Source organism: Triturus cristatus, chromosome 9, assembly GCF_964204655.1.
Source record: "Triturus cristatus chromosome 9, aTriCri1.1, whole genome shotgun sequence".
Lineage (NCBI taxonomy): Eukaryota > Metazoa > Chordata > Amphibia > Caudata > Salamandridae > Triturus > Triturus cristatus.
The window spans coordinates 234,001,588-234,016,489 of NC_140592.1; the positions used below are offsets into that span (position 1 = coordinate 234,001,588).

At 42.3% G+C, this 14,902-nt stretch overlaps 1 protein-coding gene across 2 annotated transcripts in view; it reads right to left on the reverse strand.

Annotated features, from left to right (window-relative positions):
* Positions 1 to 14,902, reverse strand: part of FBLN2 (fibulin 2) — a 630,642-nt gene that overhangs the window by 173,373 nt on the left and 442,367 nt on the right. For both annotated transcript variants that reach the window (XM_085624813.1, XM_085624812.1), the window contains exons 7-8: positions 3,872 to 3,997; positions 1,835 to 1,936 (exon numbers count right to left, since the gene is read on the reverse strand). In XM_085624813.1, the coding sequence (XP_085480939.1) occupies positions 1,835 to 1,936; positions 3,872 to 3,997 (228 nt within the window). The remainder of the gene's footprint in view (positions 1 to 1,834; positions 1,937 to 3,871; positions 3,998 to 14,902) is intronic.

The window sequence follows — 14,902 nt, forward strand, 5'->3', positions numbered from 1 at the left end:
AGAAAATATCTTTTAGATGATGAGTAATTGAAATATGATGGCTGTGACTTTTGAGCTGATACTGGTGGGTTTTCTTTATCTTGTATTGTAATAAAATGTGATGATATGTTAAAAAACATTTGGGTTGATTCTTCGGTCTGGTATTTGCCAAGACATTTTGATTTCACAAAACATATGTGTATAATATACTTACTTAAAGGGGCTCCTAACCAGCTCTCTTCATCCATTGGTCTGTTGTTGTGTCATTCACATTTTGTTTACACTCACTACAGCATACAGCAAGGCACAGTGAGTAAGCCTACTTCAGCCACAGGCTAACTTCACGTTGAGTGAATGTATTTTGCTCTTTCATGAAGAACAAATTCACACAAAATGTCGTTCCCACCAGTACCAGTGTTTTTGTTTGTACTTAGTTATTAAATTAGTATTGCCTTTGCGTTTAGAGCCTAATGTGATAGTAGGACTTTCTACCAGCTCTTAAAAGTATGGGACACATTCCAGCTTTATCAGTTCCTGTCTCCTGTCAATGACGTTGTAAATTCCTTTTGAAATTGAATTTGTTGTATATCTGATTGCTACTATTTCAGAGTATACCAGATTGTGTCCATTGGAATATATTCTTTAAAAAATGAATTCTCTTTTTTAAAACGCCCGCAATACCACACATTTATAACTGCACTCCTGTAATTATTCTAATTAAGGACTACAGGTATTCTTTTAAAACAATTTAGTCTGTACGTCAGCTTGTATGTCTTCTAGTTTGATTTCAGTGCTCTTGTATGTCGGACTTACATAGCTATTTAACTATTGCATTACTATATGAATGTGTGCAGTGAGGTCTATCTATCAATCTATTTATTGATCTTTGCTAGGCTATCACTCTATCTTTATATTTATCTATGTAAGTCTATCTGTGTATCTATCTTTGCAAGTCTATCAATCTATGTATCTATCTTTCCAAATCTATCTATAAATGTATCTATCAATATATCCATTGTTGCAAGTCTATCAATATATCCATCTTTTCAAGTCTATCTATCTATCTATCTATCTATCTATCTATCTATCTATCTATCTATCTATCTATCTATCTATCTATCTATCTATCTATCTATCTATCTATCTATCTGTCTGTCTGTCTGTCTGTCTGTCTGTCTGTCTGTCTGTCTGTCTGTCTGTCTGTCTGTCTGTCTGTTTATCTATCTATCTGCCTGCCTGCCTGCCTGCCTGTGTGTCTATCTATCTATCTATCTATACACTTCCTCTGTTTTTGTGAGCCTCTCTGTTTTTGCAAGCCTCTCGATGTATCTATCTTTTTATCCCTCTCTATTTGTAACAAATGCTTACTAAAAGATGACAAAAAAACATTAGGTAATGCAAGAGCCTGACTGCCAACACAAAATCCAGTGACTTTTAATGCGTTGGATGTTAGTTTGACCTTTTGATTGTTCTAACATTATGTGTGTAGCATAGTTATGTATAGGGGTTTTCAGCCAGACATCATCTATAAGTCTGTTGTTGTGTCAATCACATTTTTTTTCCAACCACTTGAGCCATTTTCTGAATTCACTTCAACACAGAAGGTAGTTCCCTTTAGTTCCAGGGACCAAAAACATATTTTTTCTTTTACTCAGTGTTTTTTAGATTGATGAAGGCCTGGCCACTTCCCCAACAATAATGTTTTGTAAAAACCATGACTGAACAAAACAAGAACTGCCAAAGTCAAAAGGCTGGAGGCCAATGCCAGACCTCTTGGCATTGCCAATGCTTGTTTTCTATGAACTTTAAACGTAATGTGTTTTGTGATTTAGTTAAGATTTTATGCTGGACTTACCTTCACATGAAGCACCATTAGTCATTAAGGTATAACCCGGAAAGCAGGAACACACAGCCTTTTCTTCAATAGTGTTGCACAATTGTTGGCAGGGTCCATTATCTATTAGGAATACATATTTGAAGAATGATTAGTTATGATGCAACATAATACACAAATACCTGCACAGATAACCCTCCCAATAAGAAATAGATGAAATGCTATGAATTGATGGCTATCACTTGCTTTTTGGTAAACGTTTTGACTGGCAGTATATGCTGCCAAAAATACTCCCTCCTTTTCTGTATACCTGTGTGCATGTACGTAGAATGTAAGGCTTGAGTAAATCTGATGGTATATGCTCACACACCAAGATCCAGTATCTCAATAATTCTAAATTAAAAGTCAATTTCAGCAAACCCGAACTCTTTTCTGTTCTAAACTTCCATTCATACGATTAGCCTCAAGTACAGATTTACTCCAAGCTTCAGTTCACAAGCTTAGGTTCCAGCCCAGCCACAACATGTTTCGTCAAATGGGAAGTAACCCAATGACTTCCGCAGGGCCAGGAGAAACACAGAGGATTTGCCACAAATTGCTTGGATATAAACAATGCAATGAGATACCCCCACCAGTACAGGCAAAGCATCATTTCCCATTCATCAACATTTTATACCTAACATGCCAGAGTTTAAAAAGAAAATATGTGACATGGCAGTAGATTGAACATTGCAAATGCATACATCAGCCTGCGTGTATGGCCGTGTGTACTGGGAATCAATTCAGTGTGCACAAATGCATCCACAACATTTAGTAAGGGCACCACAACATTAACTTAAAAAATATTCAGCAGTGCACAAAATGAAAGATCAAAAGGGGAATTGAATCACCTGTGTGTATTTAAAATCCCTCTGTGTGTAAACTAGGTAGTAAGTGCACGTGCAAGTAATGGAGTGTTTGTAACTATATACTAAAGTGTTCAAGGGATGGCCTTACAAGGGTAGTTAACTTCACATTTCAAACAAGTAGCTGTTTCAAAATTGACCCAAGCGTTTAGTATCATTTCCATGAGGCGACAAAGCGTGTTGAGTAAGTTATCAGGGAGGTTTACATACGTGTTAGAGTGGAGGTCTAGACCTGGTAGGACAACAAACATTTACCCAGAATAAGAAGCCTCAAAAGTGTGATAAAAGCAGATGGGTCCATAGTGAATCTGCATATCCTTTTACATAAGAGGAATGGTATCCTTCCACATCATGCCGTGTGCCTCTGTATGCTCAACTCAGCATTTGGAGACATATGTTAGGAAGTGTGACTTTAGACCTTTCTCATTCCGGGCATAGCACATACGTAATCTGGGTCTTAAAATGGATCAAGTTTTGATGCCTGTAGGCAAATCCTGGGTGCTGAAGCTAGTCTAAAAATAGCCAGATGGCATAAGAATGGGGATCACTGAGAAAATTATATATTGAAATGTATATGCTCTCATCACGAGTGGCCTTTAAATTCCGATGGGGCCAATAACGGTTCCACTTATAGCTACTTAGAGTTCGGGGTGTAAATCTGACCCAACATGATCAATCACTTGAAAATTGGACTTGGAAATATTAATTTCTCATTTGTTTTAGACCTTCAGGTTCTAACTCATACTGCGCTGGATTTCCCCCGAACCCAAGGTATTTCTAAATCCCTGTACCCCAGGTATTTGTAACTCCAAGTCTACTACTAATGTTCTAGATACATCACCATGTGGAGCACTCAATATATGGATATTATGCAAACCAAAACTATTGATTGATGATTTAGTCATCAAGACTAGTATGTACCAAAGGCATTATGTTGTAAGACCATGATCTTATCACACAAGGGGCACAATGTTAAACCAATGCCTTACGTGGAGCTGGCACATAGTGGGGGTAGTCTTCTATTGCAGAGACACCACACATCTGAGGCCAACGAGCTTCAATAATATACCAATGCTACATACAAAACATATAACTCAAAAACACAGGTGTACTCATTCAAATAAGAAAATGACATTTCATAAAAAAGGCATACCTGTGCATTTATCTTCTTGCAACTGAGGAGCTGCAATGGTTGCCAGCTCAAATGCATTTTCTTGCAGAAGTTCTGGAGCAGGGGTAATTGGTATTAACACTGCATTTTCGTCAAAATCTTCATTTTCTGCAAATACACATGAATATATGATTTATTAAGTATAGGTGCACATAAATGAATTGCAAATGCATACTTAAATAATGCTTTATTAAAAGGTTGATGGTGATTTTGATTGCCAGTCGAATTGCAGCACTAGAATTTTGCTTTGTCCAGTTTTTAAAGGTGGATGTTCCAATATGGAATGTAAATTTTCTTTTTTTTGGTGACACGTTAACTGTTTCATATCCTCTTTCCACGTTTTACCAATTTCCACACTTGCGAAAATTGAGACGCTGAAAGATAGTAAGACACGGTTGTGTTGAGAGGAGAAATTGTAATTATTACACACATCACATTGTCTCCAAAATACCATTAGCCAAGCTATGGGCCTAGTTGGGAACGAGGGGTTAGCAAGATGCTATGGCCTGTACCAGCAGGGTATGAACTCATCGATTGTCTATTTTATGTTGCCTCACCTCTTCCAGAAACGTCTAAGAGGCATGTGATCTACTTGGTGGTAGAGTCTGCAAAAGGTGGAATGTGACTTCTACTGGAGGGAACGGCAATAAGAGTGGAGGTTGGCAACCAGTCCAAGGATGATGGGTCCAGCTGGCACACCAGGGTTATCTGGGTATGCATTCTCAGCATGTGGGGGCTCATTAATGGGGGTCACAGTCCTGAGAAGGGATAGCAGCTAATGCTGTATGGACGCCATTGCTCCACTTTGCTTCCTTTAATTTGATGGCATCTTCGTACATCTTACTTGCAAGTACATCATCTCAAGAACAGCATGTTGCAAAATCCGCCTACAGATTTATCAAAATAGACATAACAGTGTTAACTCCTTCAGACTCCTTTAGCAAAGTGCTCGTAACATCTATGAAGGCAATTTCACTGTCATGACATAGACCATATCTTCACTGAAGGTTAGAGCGCCCAATGACCTGGAAAGAGTTCAATTGATCAATTCCAGTTTTTTTTTAAATATCTTAGAGATGGAACACTGAAAATGTTCCAGTAACTTTACACATTTTATGCTTCAGGCTAGCTTTTTTAAATAGAGGAGGTGTCCGTGCTTTGCACTCTGGCGATGATAATGAGCTAATTGAATCCCTCAGTGGAAACTTGAAAATGTTCTGTGACCAGCAGGCAGGAATAGGCGCACAATATTCTGAAATACCCACTTGCTATACATCATTCAATAGGTTAAATCATTGGATCAGAACACAAAACACACTCTTTAAAGTTTGGTAAAGTGGATGGAATGGGAGAGAAAAAAAGAACTTTCTAACAACAGCCCTGCAAATTTCCCAGGTTCAGCCGTAATTCATTGTTCCAGTTTCTTTCTTTGAATTCTGGCACTTGTAGTTTTGTCTATTTCATTATAAAACCAGAACTACTAGCTCTATAATTCAAAATATGAATACAAACTTTAACACAGGGAATGATGAACGTGTTAGAAAACACCCTTTTCCTTAAGCAAACAGACATTAATCTGGAACAGAAACGGTATACCATTATCACAGCTAAATAAGATAAAAAGACTTTTTCCATTCAGAGTTATTTCTTCGTCTGGTAAGTGTGCAGCCAAGAATGACAGTGTTGTCTGCCTCTATCCTCTTGTCTACTATTCCTCTGTTGTTTATAAAATAACAAATTAAGGTGAAAGCAAACAATAATTATATATACTGTACTTCCTCTCAGTTTTTTCTTAACGTCTAGGCTGAGCCTAATTGTATGAATGTAGAACTGCACATTTCTCACATTAAATTTAGTGAACCAAAATATGTTTACAATGACATTGTTATGGGAGTTGCAGCTCTTAGAGGCTGGGTTAAAATATCTCTCAAAGACTTTGAAAAAGGCATGAAACACATCGGCCCTCATCACGAGTGGCCCTTTAAATTGCGATCCATTCACCAGCACTTGTTTACGCTTTTTATAATTACATGCGGTGCGATGTTTATTGCACTCGGTTATTATCAGGTGCGATAAAAATTGCACCATTCGCTAAAATTCGGCCGGTAAAACCTACGGGACTTTAACGAGGGGAACGGGTCTGGTTCCCCTCCATACCCCAAGACATGATGCTTTTGGTGCGACAAGCACTAAAATCCGGATGTTATTCCTAAAAAATTCGGAATATGTAATTGAGATCGCATCCTATAAAATCTGAAAATATTGGATGTTATCCATGCTATAATTATGGCATCAAAATACCAGGCCAATCGTGATGATTTGCATATTCAAGTTCCTCTCTAGTTAAACTGCACTGTTACCCTCAGTGCCACTAAAAAGCACATAGGTCAGTTACAGAGTGCTAGGCGATGGGCTTTAGGCCCAAGCTATCCTACTGGTTCACAGCTGAGGTGCAACGCACTCTCTCTGCTGCTGCAGTCTTTCCAGGGGTGCTTCACTTTCTCCCCACTGCCACCTTTTTTCTTTTCTTCTGGTATGCTTCTCCTACCGCTCTTTGACCAGGCCACTACGGGCTTGGTACAGGTAGAAGGGAGCACATTCAGAGACGACTAGGACAACAGGCGGAAGGTCGTTCTCTCACATTGCAGCCAAGACCTGGAAGGAGCTACCAGCATACATCAGACGCGCCCCCTCCCTGAACATCTTCAGGAAGATTCTCAAGACCTGGCTCTTCGGCTAAACAGATCTGCGTAACCCCCTCTTCCCCCCTCAGCGAATTGAGACCCCCACAGGTGAGTAGCACACGTACAATCCCCTGATTGATTGATTGATTGATTGATTGATTGATTGATTGACTAGCACAGAGAGACCACCGTTGCACAGAGAGATAGGCGAATCAACACTGTGAAATAAACCAACATTGCACCTATATTGGTCAGTGAACCATTGAAAGTTCACGCCAGCCTCGAACCAGGTGCCTGGCTCTGGCTCAGCATAAGTTGAACCCAAAATGTACCGAGCTTTCACAGGAGGCAATGTGGCTTTGTGGCTACAACTGTGCCAACTATGTAAAATGGGAACCAGGTTCAAACGCTTGTCCCCAATCCCTGCCTAGCCAAATCTTGTGATCTACACAAATACTTTACTTCATTGTGCCTCCTTTTTGTTCATTGCCACATATTTGTCCAAATACAGGAGTTCAGGATGTGCACTGTACCAAAACCTCTTGTGTTTGATTTGATAGCCTATATTGTTGTCCATCAATAATAACAATCTCGGCTACATATAGGGTACGCATGACAGCTGACTTTCCTCTCAGTTCGCTAATAGCTTTGTCATCAGGGCGGGGCAGGATTGTGTCTCAGTTCATGTTTAAAATCTCTCTTTTTAACTGTTCGAACACTGAGTTCAACATCCTATAAATCCTAGCAAATCTCATGTTGCCAAAAAAACACATAATGTAGTCTCTGTCTGTTGTGAGGCGCTTTTATGTCTTTGGGTAACATTAGCACTACCTAAAACCGACATAAAATGTGGATTCTGGCTAACACCTCTGCTCTAATCTCATCCTCCAAAATATAAGGATGAAGCATTAACCTTTCTAGTGGCTGAATTGCACAGTGTGAAACTGGAAAATATGGGATCCATTCCGGCTTCCCTTCTTGTTGGCCAAATTGTGCGATCCTGGACAAATAATGTATTATACAGAACCTCTGTTCATTATCACAATATAAAAATCTGGCCCACATATAGAGTATGCATGACAATTGACTGACTTCTTTGTTCACTAATAGTATTGTCTTCAGGTCGGGCAGAAAATATTACCTGTTCAGAAATGTTGTGCTAGGAATATTTAGTCCATGTGTCCCTTTCTGTGCAGTGTGGACTTAACTAGGTAATGGTACAAGTTGCTGGGCTTGAGGAGGTGGGGCAGCGGCTCACACTGACTTGGAGCAAAGGCTCTCCTGGGTCCGACCAGTTGCTCCTCTCTACACAGATAACACTGTCTCAGGCAGCAAATGCCAATCTGCCCAGTAGTCAGGTCTGGACTTTGCTGCAGCACTCAAGCAGCAAGTTGCTTTCTGTGTGTTGCAATGCCCAGAGGTGGCTTCTACTGCTACTTTTATCTCACTTTGGCTTCGCCGCCAAGCTTGCCTGGTGGCCTGGCATCGCCCCGTAACCCTGCAGCAGGTTGGTCAAATGGATGGATGGGGATGCTGGATGACTGGCTGTTACCCTATGTGCTACATGCCCTAATCAGAGGCAGCTAGGTGCCTGGACCGGGTCTACCGCCAGACGTGAGAGGAATTGAGAGAGGTTAACAAGGGGCTTGAGGCAGCAGCAACCCTGCCCCTCCTTCTCTTGTCCAGGTCCTTTCCTTTCAGTATTACAATGTATAGTGCTGCTGTATGAGCAGCATGGTAATTGAGAACAAAAAAGGTCCTTCTAGGTATCCTTTGTCAAACCATTCATGGATCTGACCAGTCTGAATAAGATAGAGGTGGGAGCTGGTCATAGGGAGGGACTAAGAGTAAAGAGAATGAGATTTAATATTAAGGCACATACCCTAAAATGCAAAAATACAACTTCGTACAATGGATTGCACCTGACGCCCAAATAGTTGTCTAAAATGTACCTGAGCCTGGCAAGGACTTGCACTAGCCATAGTGCATTAGAAGCATATTTCTACCACATGGTTTCAACATGCCCAGTAAGGTGTACTGGGGTGCCATATCAAATACACTAGAAAATACACTGACTAGGGAAGGTCTTCATAAACTTGAGATGGACCTTGCAGTTTTGATTACCCAAAATAAGAGGTAGAATTGGAGAAATGATTTCTCAAAGTAGTTCCAGTAATTGTCGAAAATGTTAAACACAGACCTGAAATTCAGCCAGAGTGCCAAGACACTAGCAATGGGTGAGACAAGTATTATATTGGGCTGACGTTGATCTGAGAAATCTTTCGATCAGAAAAACACAACGGTAAAGGTGGTGCGAATGTGGTCCTGTACTGCGAGGATGTAATCTTTCAGTATGATCACAAGTATGGGTGCTATTTATCGCTCCTTTTATATAGCAAGACCATGGGGTTTGTTATTTATTGGGTGCGATAAATAGCACCTATTACGAGTTTTCTGGGAAATAACATACAGATTTTGGTGTTTATGGCACTAAAATCTGAATGATACGGTAAATACCGTATGCTTGTCCTCATTAAATTTTGTTAGGTTTGACCTACCAAAATTTAACAAATGTTGATTTATTTTACACATTTGATAATTATCAGATGCATTAAATAAAACCAAACTCGAAATTCAAGGGTCAGAATTTAACGAGCAATAGATGAAAGCCTGACCTACAAATATCAAGGAGTACTAGCTGAGGTCTGGTTGGCTTGTCCCCTTGCAGGAATGGACCTGTAAGAAAGAGCTTGGCATCATCTACTAGAAAAGTGCATCCACCTTGGTGGAACTCTGTGGTGGTATAGCAGCCCACCATTTATTTTATTTTAAACAAAATATATTAATTTCAATTAACAACATAAAGCACTAATTACCAGGATACGCTACAAAAAAATAAATTATGTACTGCAATACTACATAGCAAATAGGTTATAAAAAAGACAACCACTCAAATACATATAATAAATAGGATAAAGATGACAGTTAAGCAAGTACATATAACAATAGGTTAAAAATAAGAAGCCAGCAATTACATATAATAGGTTACAAATGACAAGCAAGCAAGTACAGTCTGAGTGCAAAACATATTCAAACACATCATTAGACCACTACAGCCTGTAACTAGTACACAACAACAACTAACTCCCCCACCTACAGTTAGCCCTTGCCAAGCTGTCATATGTGGTGCGCCACAGTGGCCAAGATCTTCAGAGTTCACCACAGTAGTTTTAAATTCCGGTCACAGTAGACATCTTCAAAGTTCGCAATAGTAGTTTCAAATCCCGCCCACGATGATCCATGCAAGGTCATTTATTACCACCCTCTAGGTCCGCCTGAGGATTCATGGAGCTGTTCGACCTATCCGTGACATCATTCGGGGGCCGACCAGCAAACCACAAGGTGTTCTCATGCTCTAGCCCTAACAATCAGTCTCCACCCTCTTATCAGCTCTCGAAACAACACAGCACTCTCAAGCCCTGCTCACATAACCAGTTCTTCTCATCATGTAATCATTTGAGGGCCTTGCATAGACTTCCAATGCATTGTCAATTCATGTTTTGTCAGAATCAATGCCAAGTAAATAAATCTAGTGGTTTTCCTCTTTTTAGGGCGAGGGTATCCCATAAGTATGTAGGCCAAGGGTATACAAGGGATCAGTCGTAAAGGTATTTCATTAACACAGTTCAGTCCCGCTTTCCAGAACTCAACCAAGGATGAGCAGGACCATACCAAATGCAAAATTCCTGGCCCTAACTCCCCACATCGTGGAAATTTTGCAGCAGTCACATAAAACCTATTGATCTTGCCAGGTGTAACGTAAGCTCTGTGCAGATTATAAAAATTAATTAATATGAACCTGGCATTACGAGAAATCGCAGTTATATATGCTAAAATCCTTTCCCAGTCCATATCAGTAATTTGAAGCCCTAGGTCCGTTACCCATTTCTCATTCAGATCAGTGAGGGAAGTAGGAACACCAGCACTGATATCACAATATGGACATGTGACCGCTTTTACATGACCTGATGTTGTAGAACTGACACACATGGTATGTTACAGGCTCAGCACCTCCATTTCTCCAGTGATTCCTAATCGTGGCAACCACTGCCATGTGCAACAGGAATTGACCTCCTGGTATATCAAATTCTTCATCAGTCTTCAAACATAAGCAATATTAATTCCCCGTACTAATCCCCTACACGATTAACCACATAGCCCACCCCTCAATACCCCCAGCTCTCCTACACGAACCACAATTTTCAGCCACTTTAGTGGCAGAGCAGGTGAATAAGGCACTTGAACATGAGTCCACTGTAGACAACATCACCAGCACTGCTGTATTACTAGGAGCTCCCTAGAGACCACAGGTAAATGTCGCCAGGAAACCAAGAGGACCCGCAATAAGTCCCGCAAGTCAGGCGGCGAACCAATGATACCCTCTACTTATGGATTCATCCTGCAGTAAATCCACTGGTTTAACCATTGCAGTCTGGCCGCCAGGTAATAAGACTCTAGGTCCGGTGCAGACAGTCGTTCCTCCGCCACGGGGCGCTGTAATTTAGTTAGTGGTACCCTGTGCCTACCTGTCCCCCCGATCAGTTCCAAAAGTAGGGATTCCAGGTCTCAGAACAACCGATGACGCACCAGTCATGGCAGTGTGAAGAAGAAATAAAGCAATCTTGGGAGTGCCATAATCTTAGCCACCGCTATTCTGCCAGCCACGGGTAATAGCAATGTCTTGCAAATGTTTATACCAGTTCAAAGAGCTCCGATGGCTGCCCCAACATTACCATCTAACAGATCTTGCTGCTTATGGTATATTTTAACACCTACATATTTAAGACAGGTAGAGCTCCAGGCGAGTCTCCTCAGGTCCAGAGGAAGAGCGGCATCTTAACAGAGAGGGAACAAATAGGATTTCTGCTGAATAATATGCAGGCCAGAGACTGCACCTAAGCGCTCCAAAAAGTCTATTGTTTCCAGCAAGTCCACTCCAACATCTAGGAGAAAGAGGAGTATATTGTCAGCATATGATGCTGCATAATGGTATTGCCCTTGGGTTACTCAAACCCTCTATATACCCGCCCCGTGCTTGCAACGTTGGCCAGGGGCTCCATTGCAATGGCGAATAATAAGGGTGAGATTGGACACCCTTGGCTAGTTCCGAGTCCTACATCGTAAGGTTCAGATACAGTTCTGCCAGTGCGTACCTGCTCCTTGGGACCCATGTAGAGAAGCCTGATCCAGCGAATGAACCCAGGACCCAACCCCATTCAAGCCATCACTTGATACAAGAATTTCACACCTTGAGCTATCAAAGACCTTGTCAATGTCAATCGCCATGACAGCAGCCAACCGCTTATCCACAAAATCATTGTTCAGGAGTGAGATGAGTCTCTGGATATGAAGTGCCCTATTACACCCAGGAATAAAAACAGCTTGATCTATATGAATCAAAGTAGGCATATCGGGCAGGAGTCGGGTCACAAGATTTCGAGTACGAATTTTGTAGTCCACTTTGAGCATGGACAAAGGCCGGTAGGCACTGACATCTGTGGAAAGGCGACCAGGTTTCAGGAAAGGGATTACAAGAGCTTCACATGTAGACACCGGTAGCTGGCCTAACTTCACAGAGTAAAGTTCTACTAGTTTTGGTGCCAAGCTGTCCTTATCAGCAGCAAAGAACTCCACAGGCCGTCTGCTCCAGGAACCTTACCCCGCACCATGCTTTTAATGGCAGCTTTAACTTCTTGTATAGTGAGATCTTCCCACAAATCATCTGCTTCTTCTCCTTAAGTACCCGCAAACAACCTAGGGACAGAAAGCCGTCAATGTCCTGCAGTTGTGGCCTGTGCGCTGGGGCATAGAGGGATGTATAGAACTCTCGAAATCTAACTCTGATGGTGGCTTGGCTATATAAAGGTTCTCCTGTGTCAGAGTAGCATCCCACTAGCCAGTGAGAAGTTGAGGGTCAACCTCGTCTGCATAATTAGACCCACACTGTAAAGTTAACACCCACCCACACCCCCAGGTTTAGGTATTCCGTGTTTTTGTAATGAATGATGAGTGAAATAACAGTGCCTTTACCTTCAAGTAAAAAATGTGGCATCCTTGTTATTACCAGCAATTCGGTATGAAGAACGAGTTGACATTGTTAAAAGTATAGTTACCTACATACAAAAGCTGCTGATTATAGGAAGGAAAAAGTTCAATACAATAAGTTGGGAAAAAAGCATTGCAGTATTGGGTAAAGAGAACTGTATTTTCCTTTATACTGCATACGCTGTTTAATATGCTTTAAAAACAATAAAGCATGACACTACCCTTTATTTGACCATCTCTCAGTCTCTCACAATTTATTCCTGTATCTCTCTTTCTCGGTAATCTCTCTCTTTCTCAAAACCAGTCCCCTTCGCCTTTTGCTGCTCTTCCCATCTCTCTGTTCTTTACATCTGACTCATTCCCTTGCGCTCTCTCATGTTCTTTATCCTCTATTCAGTTTTCTTGCTTTCCCTTCCTTCCTCTCGTCCTCTTCCACTATTTAGCTTTTCTCTTAGTCTCTCAACAACTCCATTCTTCTACTTCACATCACTTCTTTCAATTGCTCCCATTTATACTCTATGGGGCATATTCTCAAGGACTTATTGCCGAGTTAGCTGCACTTTTTTGCAGCCAAAGTGGCAATAAATGTATCGCCCTATTCACAAGCTGGTTCTAACAGCCCATATCACCAGTTTTCCTGCGATAGCAGCCGCAAAAAACATCGCCACGGATGACACTAGCAACTAACGCTAATGAGATGTAGAGTAGGCGTTCCCATGCAAAAATCCGCGACAACACCACTTTGCAACATTCTCAACGACCAGCCAGATCGGCCATAAGACCACAAAACATGCGATAAGGCGCGTTAGCAGCAGGGATTTAACATCTGCTCCTACCTGGTGTTAAGTCGGATCACTTCCTGCAGTGTAGAAGGGAGCCCAGCCCAGAGCCCCACCTGAAGAAAAACAGATGCCATGGAGCTACTGATCATGCAGCTCAGACACCCAAGAGAGCCACAACACCCACTGCCACCACCCCCAGGCCCGCCACCCCACCGGATCCCCCCACGCCCCCCCGGACCACCCCAGAGGCAGCGCAGACAAAGACAGCAGATCTTCAGAAAACGCACCAGCCTCACAGACTTAACACCAGAGGATGTCATTGCCCACTACAGGCTCAAAAGGACAACCATCCTATGCATCCTGACCATCATTGCCCACAGGCTGACGGTACCAACACAGCAGACAACCAACATCCCTCCGCAGACAAAGCTGCTGGCTGTGCTGCACCTGCTGGCCTCTGGTACCTTCCAACCAACAACTGCCAGAGTCGGAGGAGTCTTACAGCCAGCCCTATCAAAGTTCCTCACAAATGTATTGGATGCCATCATCAGCTTGGTACCCCAGCACCTTTACTTCCCACACACTGTGCAGGAACAGCTGGAGACCAAGCAAGGCTTCTACGCCATAGCTGGCTTCCCACACGTGTTGGGGGCAATCGACTGCACACATGTCCTACTTTTGCCCCCTGCCGACACTGCAATCAATTACCGCAACAGAAAGCACACGCATTCCATCAAGGTGCAGGCAATAGTGGACCACCGGGGACTCTTCACCAATGTCGTCGCCAACTACCCAGGCTGTGTGCATGATTCCTTCATCTTCCAACAGTCCATCATCAACCAGTGTTTTGACTCTGGCACCTACGCAAATGTATTGCTCGTTGGTAAGTACCAAATGAACACACCACACACCTCAAGTTCACAATCATGCAACTCACAACTCTGGGAATGCACACGTTATAAAGTCACATACAACATGCCAAACAACATGCCCACCTACCAGACACAACAGCACAACTTACTGTGGTAACCTGGGCTAGTCATGTACATAAGCCATCAATGGCATGGCACCTCAGCCACACAATAGCATATTGTGGTGAGAGGTGGGAACCAGGCATGTGCGAAGGAGGCAATTGACCCATGAATGAGAATGTACACAATGCTAAGTGTGGCGTGGATGTGCTGGACAGACTGCAGTATGCAGACCACAGACATATCAATGTGGACATGCCCTGCTGGTGTTTGGAGTGTAGTGGACAGTGGACACAACCGTGTAACCTCAGCCAGTCGGGAAGATCGCGGAAATGTAGCTTGTTACGTCCCCCCCTGTAAGCGTAAGCGGAGTGGGCTGGCCCGTCGTACACCAGGCTCGAGTAGGGGTGTGAATAAAAAGCACGTTGCTCTGGGCGTGGTTCTCTTCCGAAATGGCTAACGTGTCTGCCA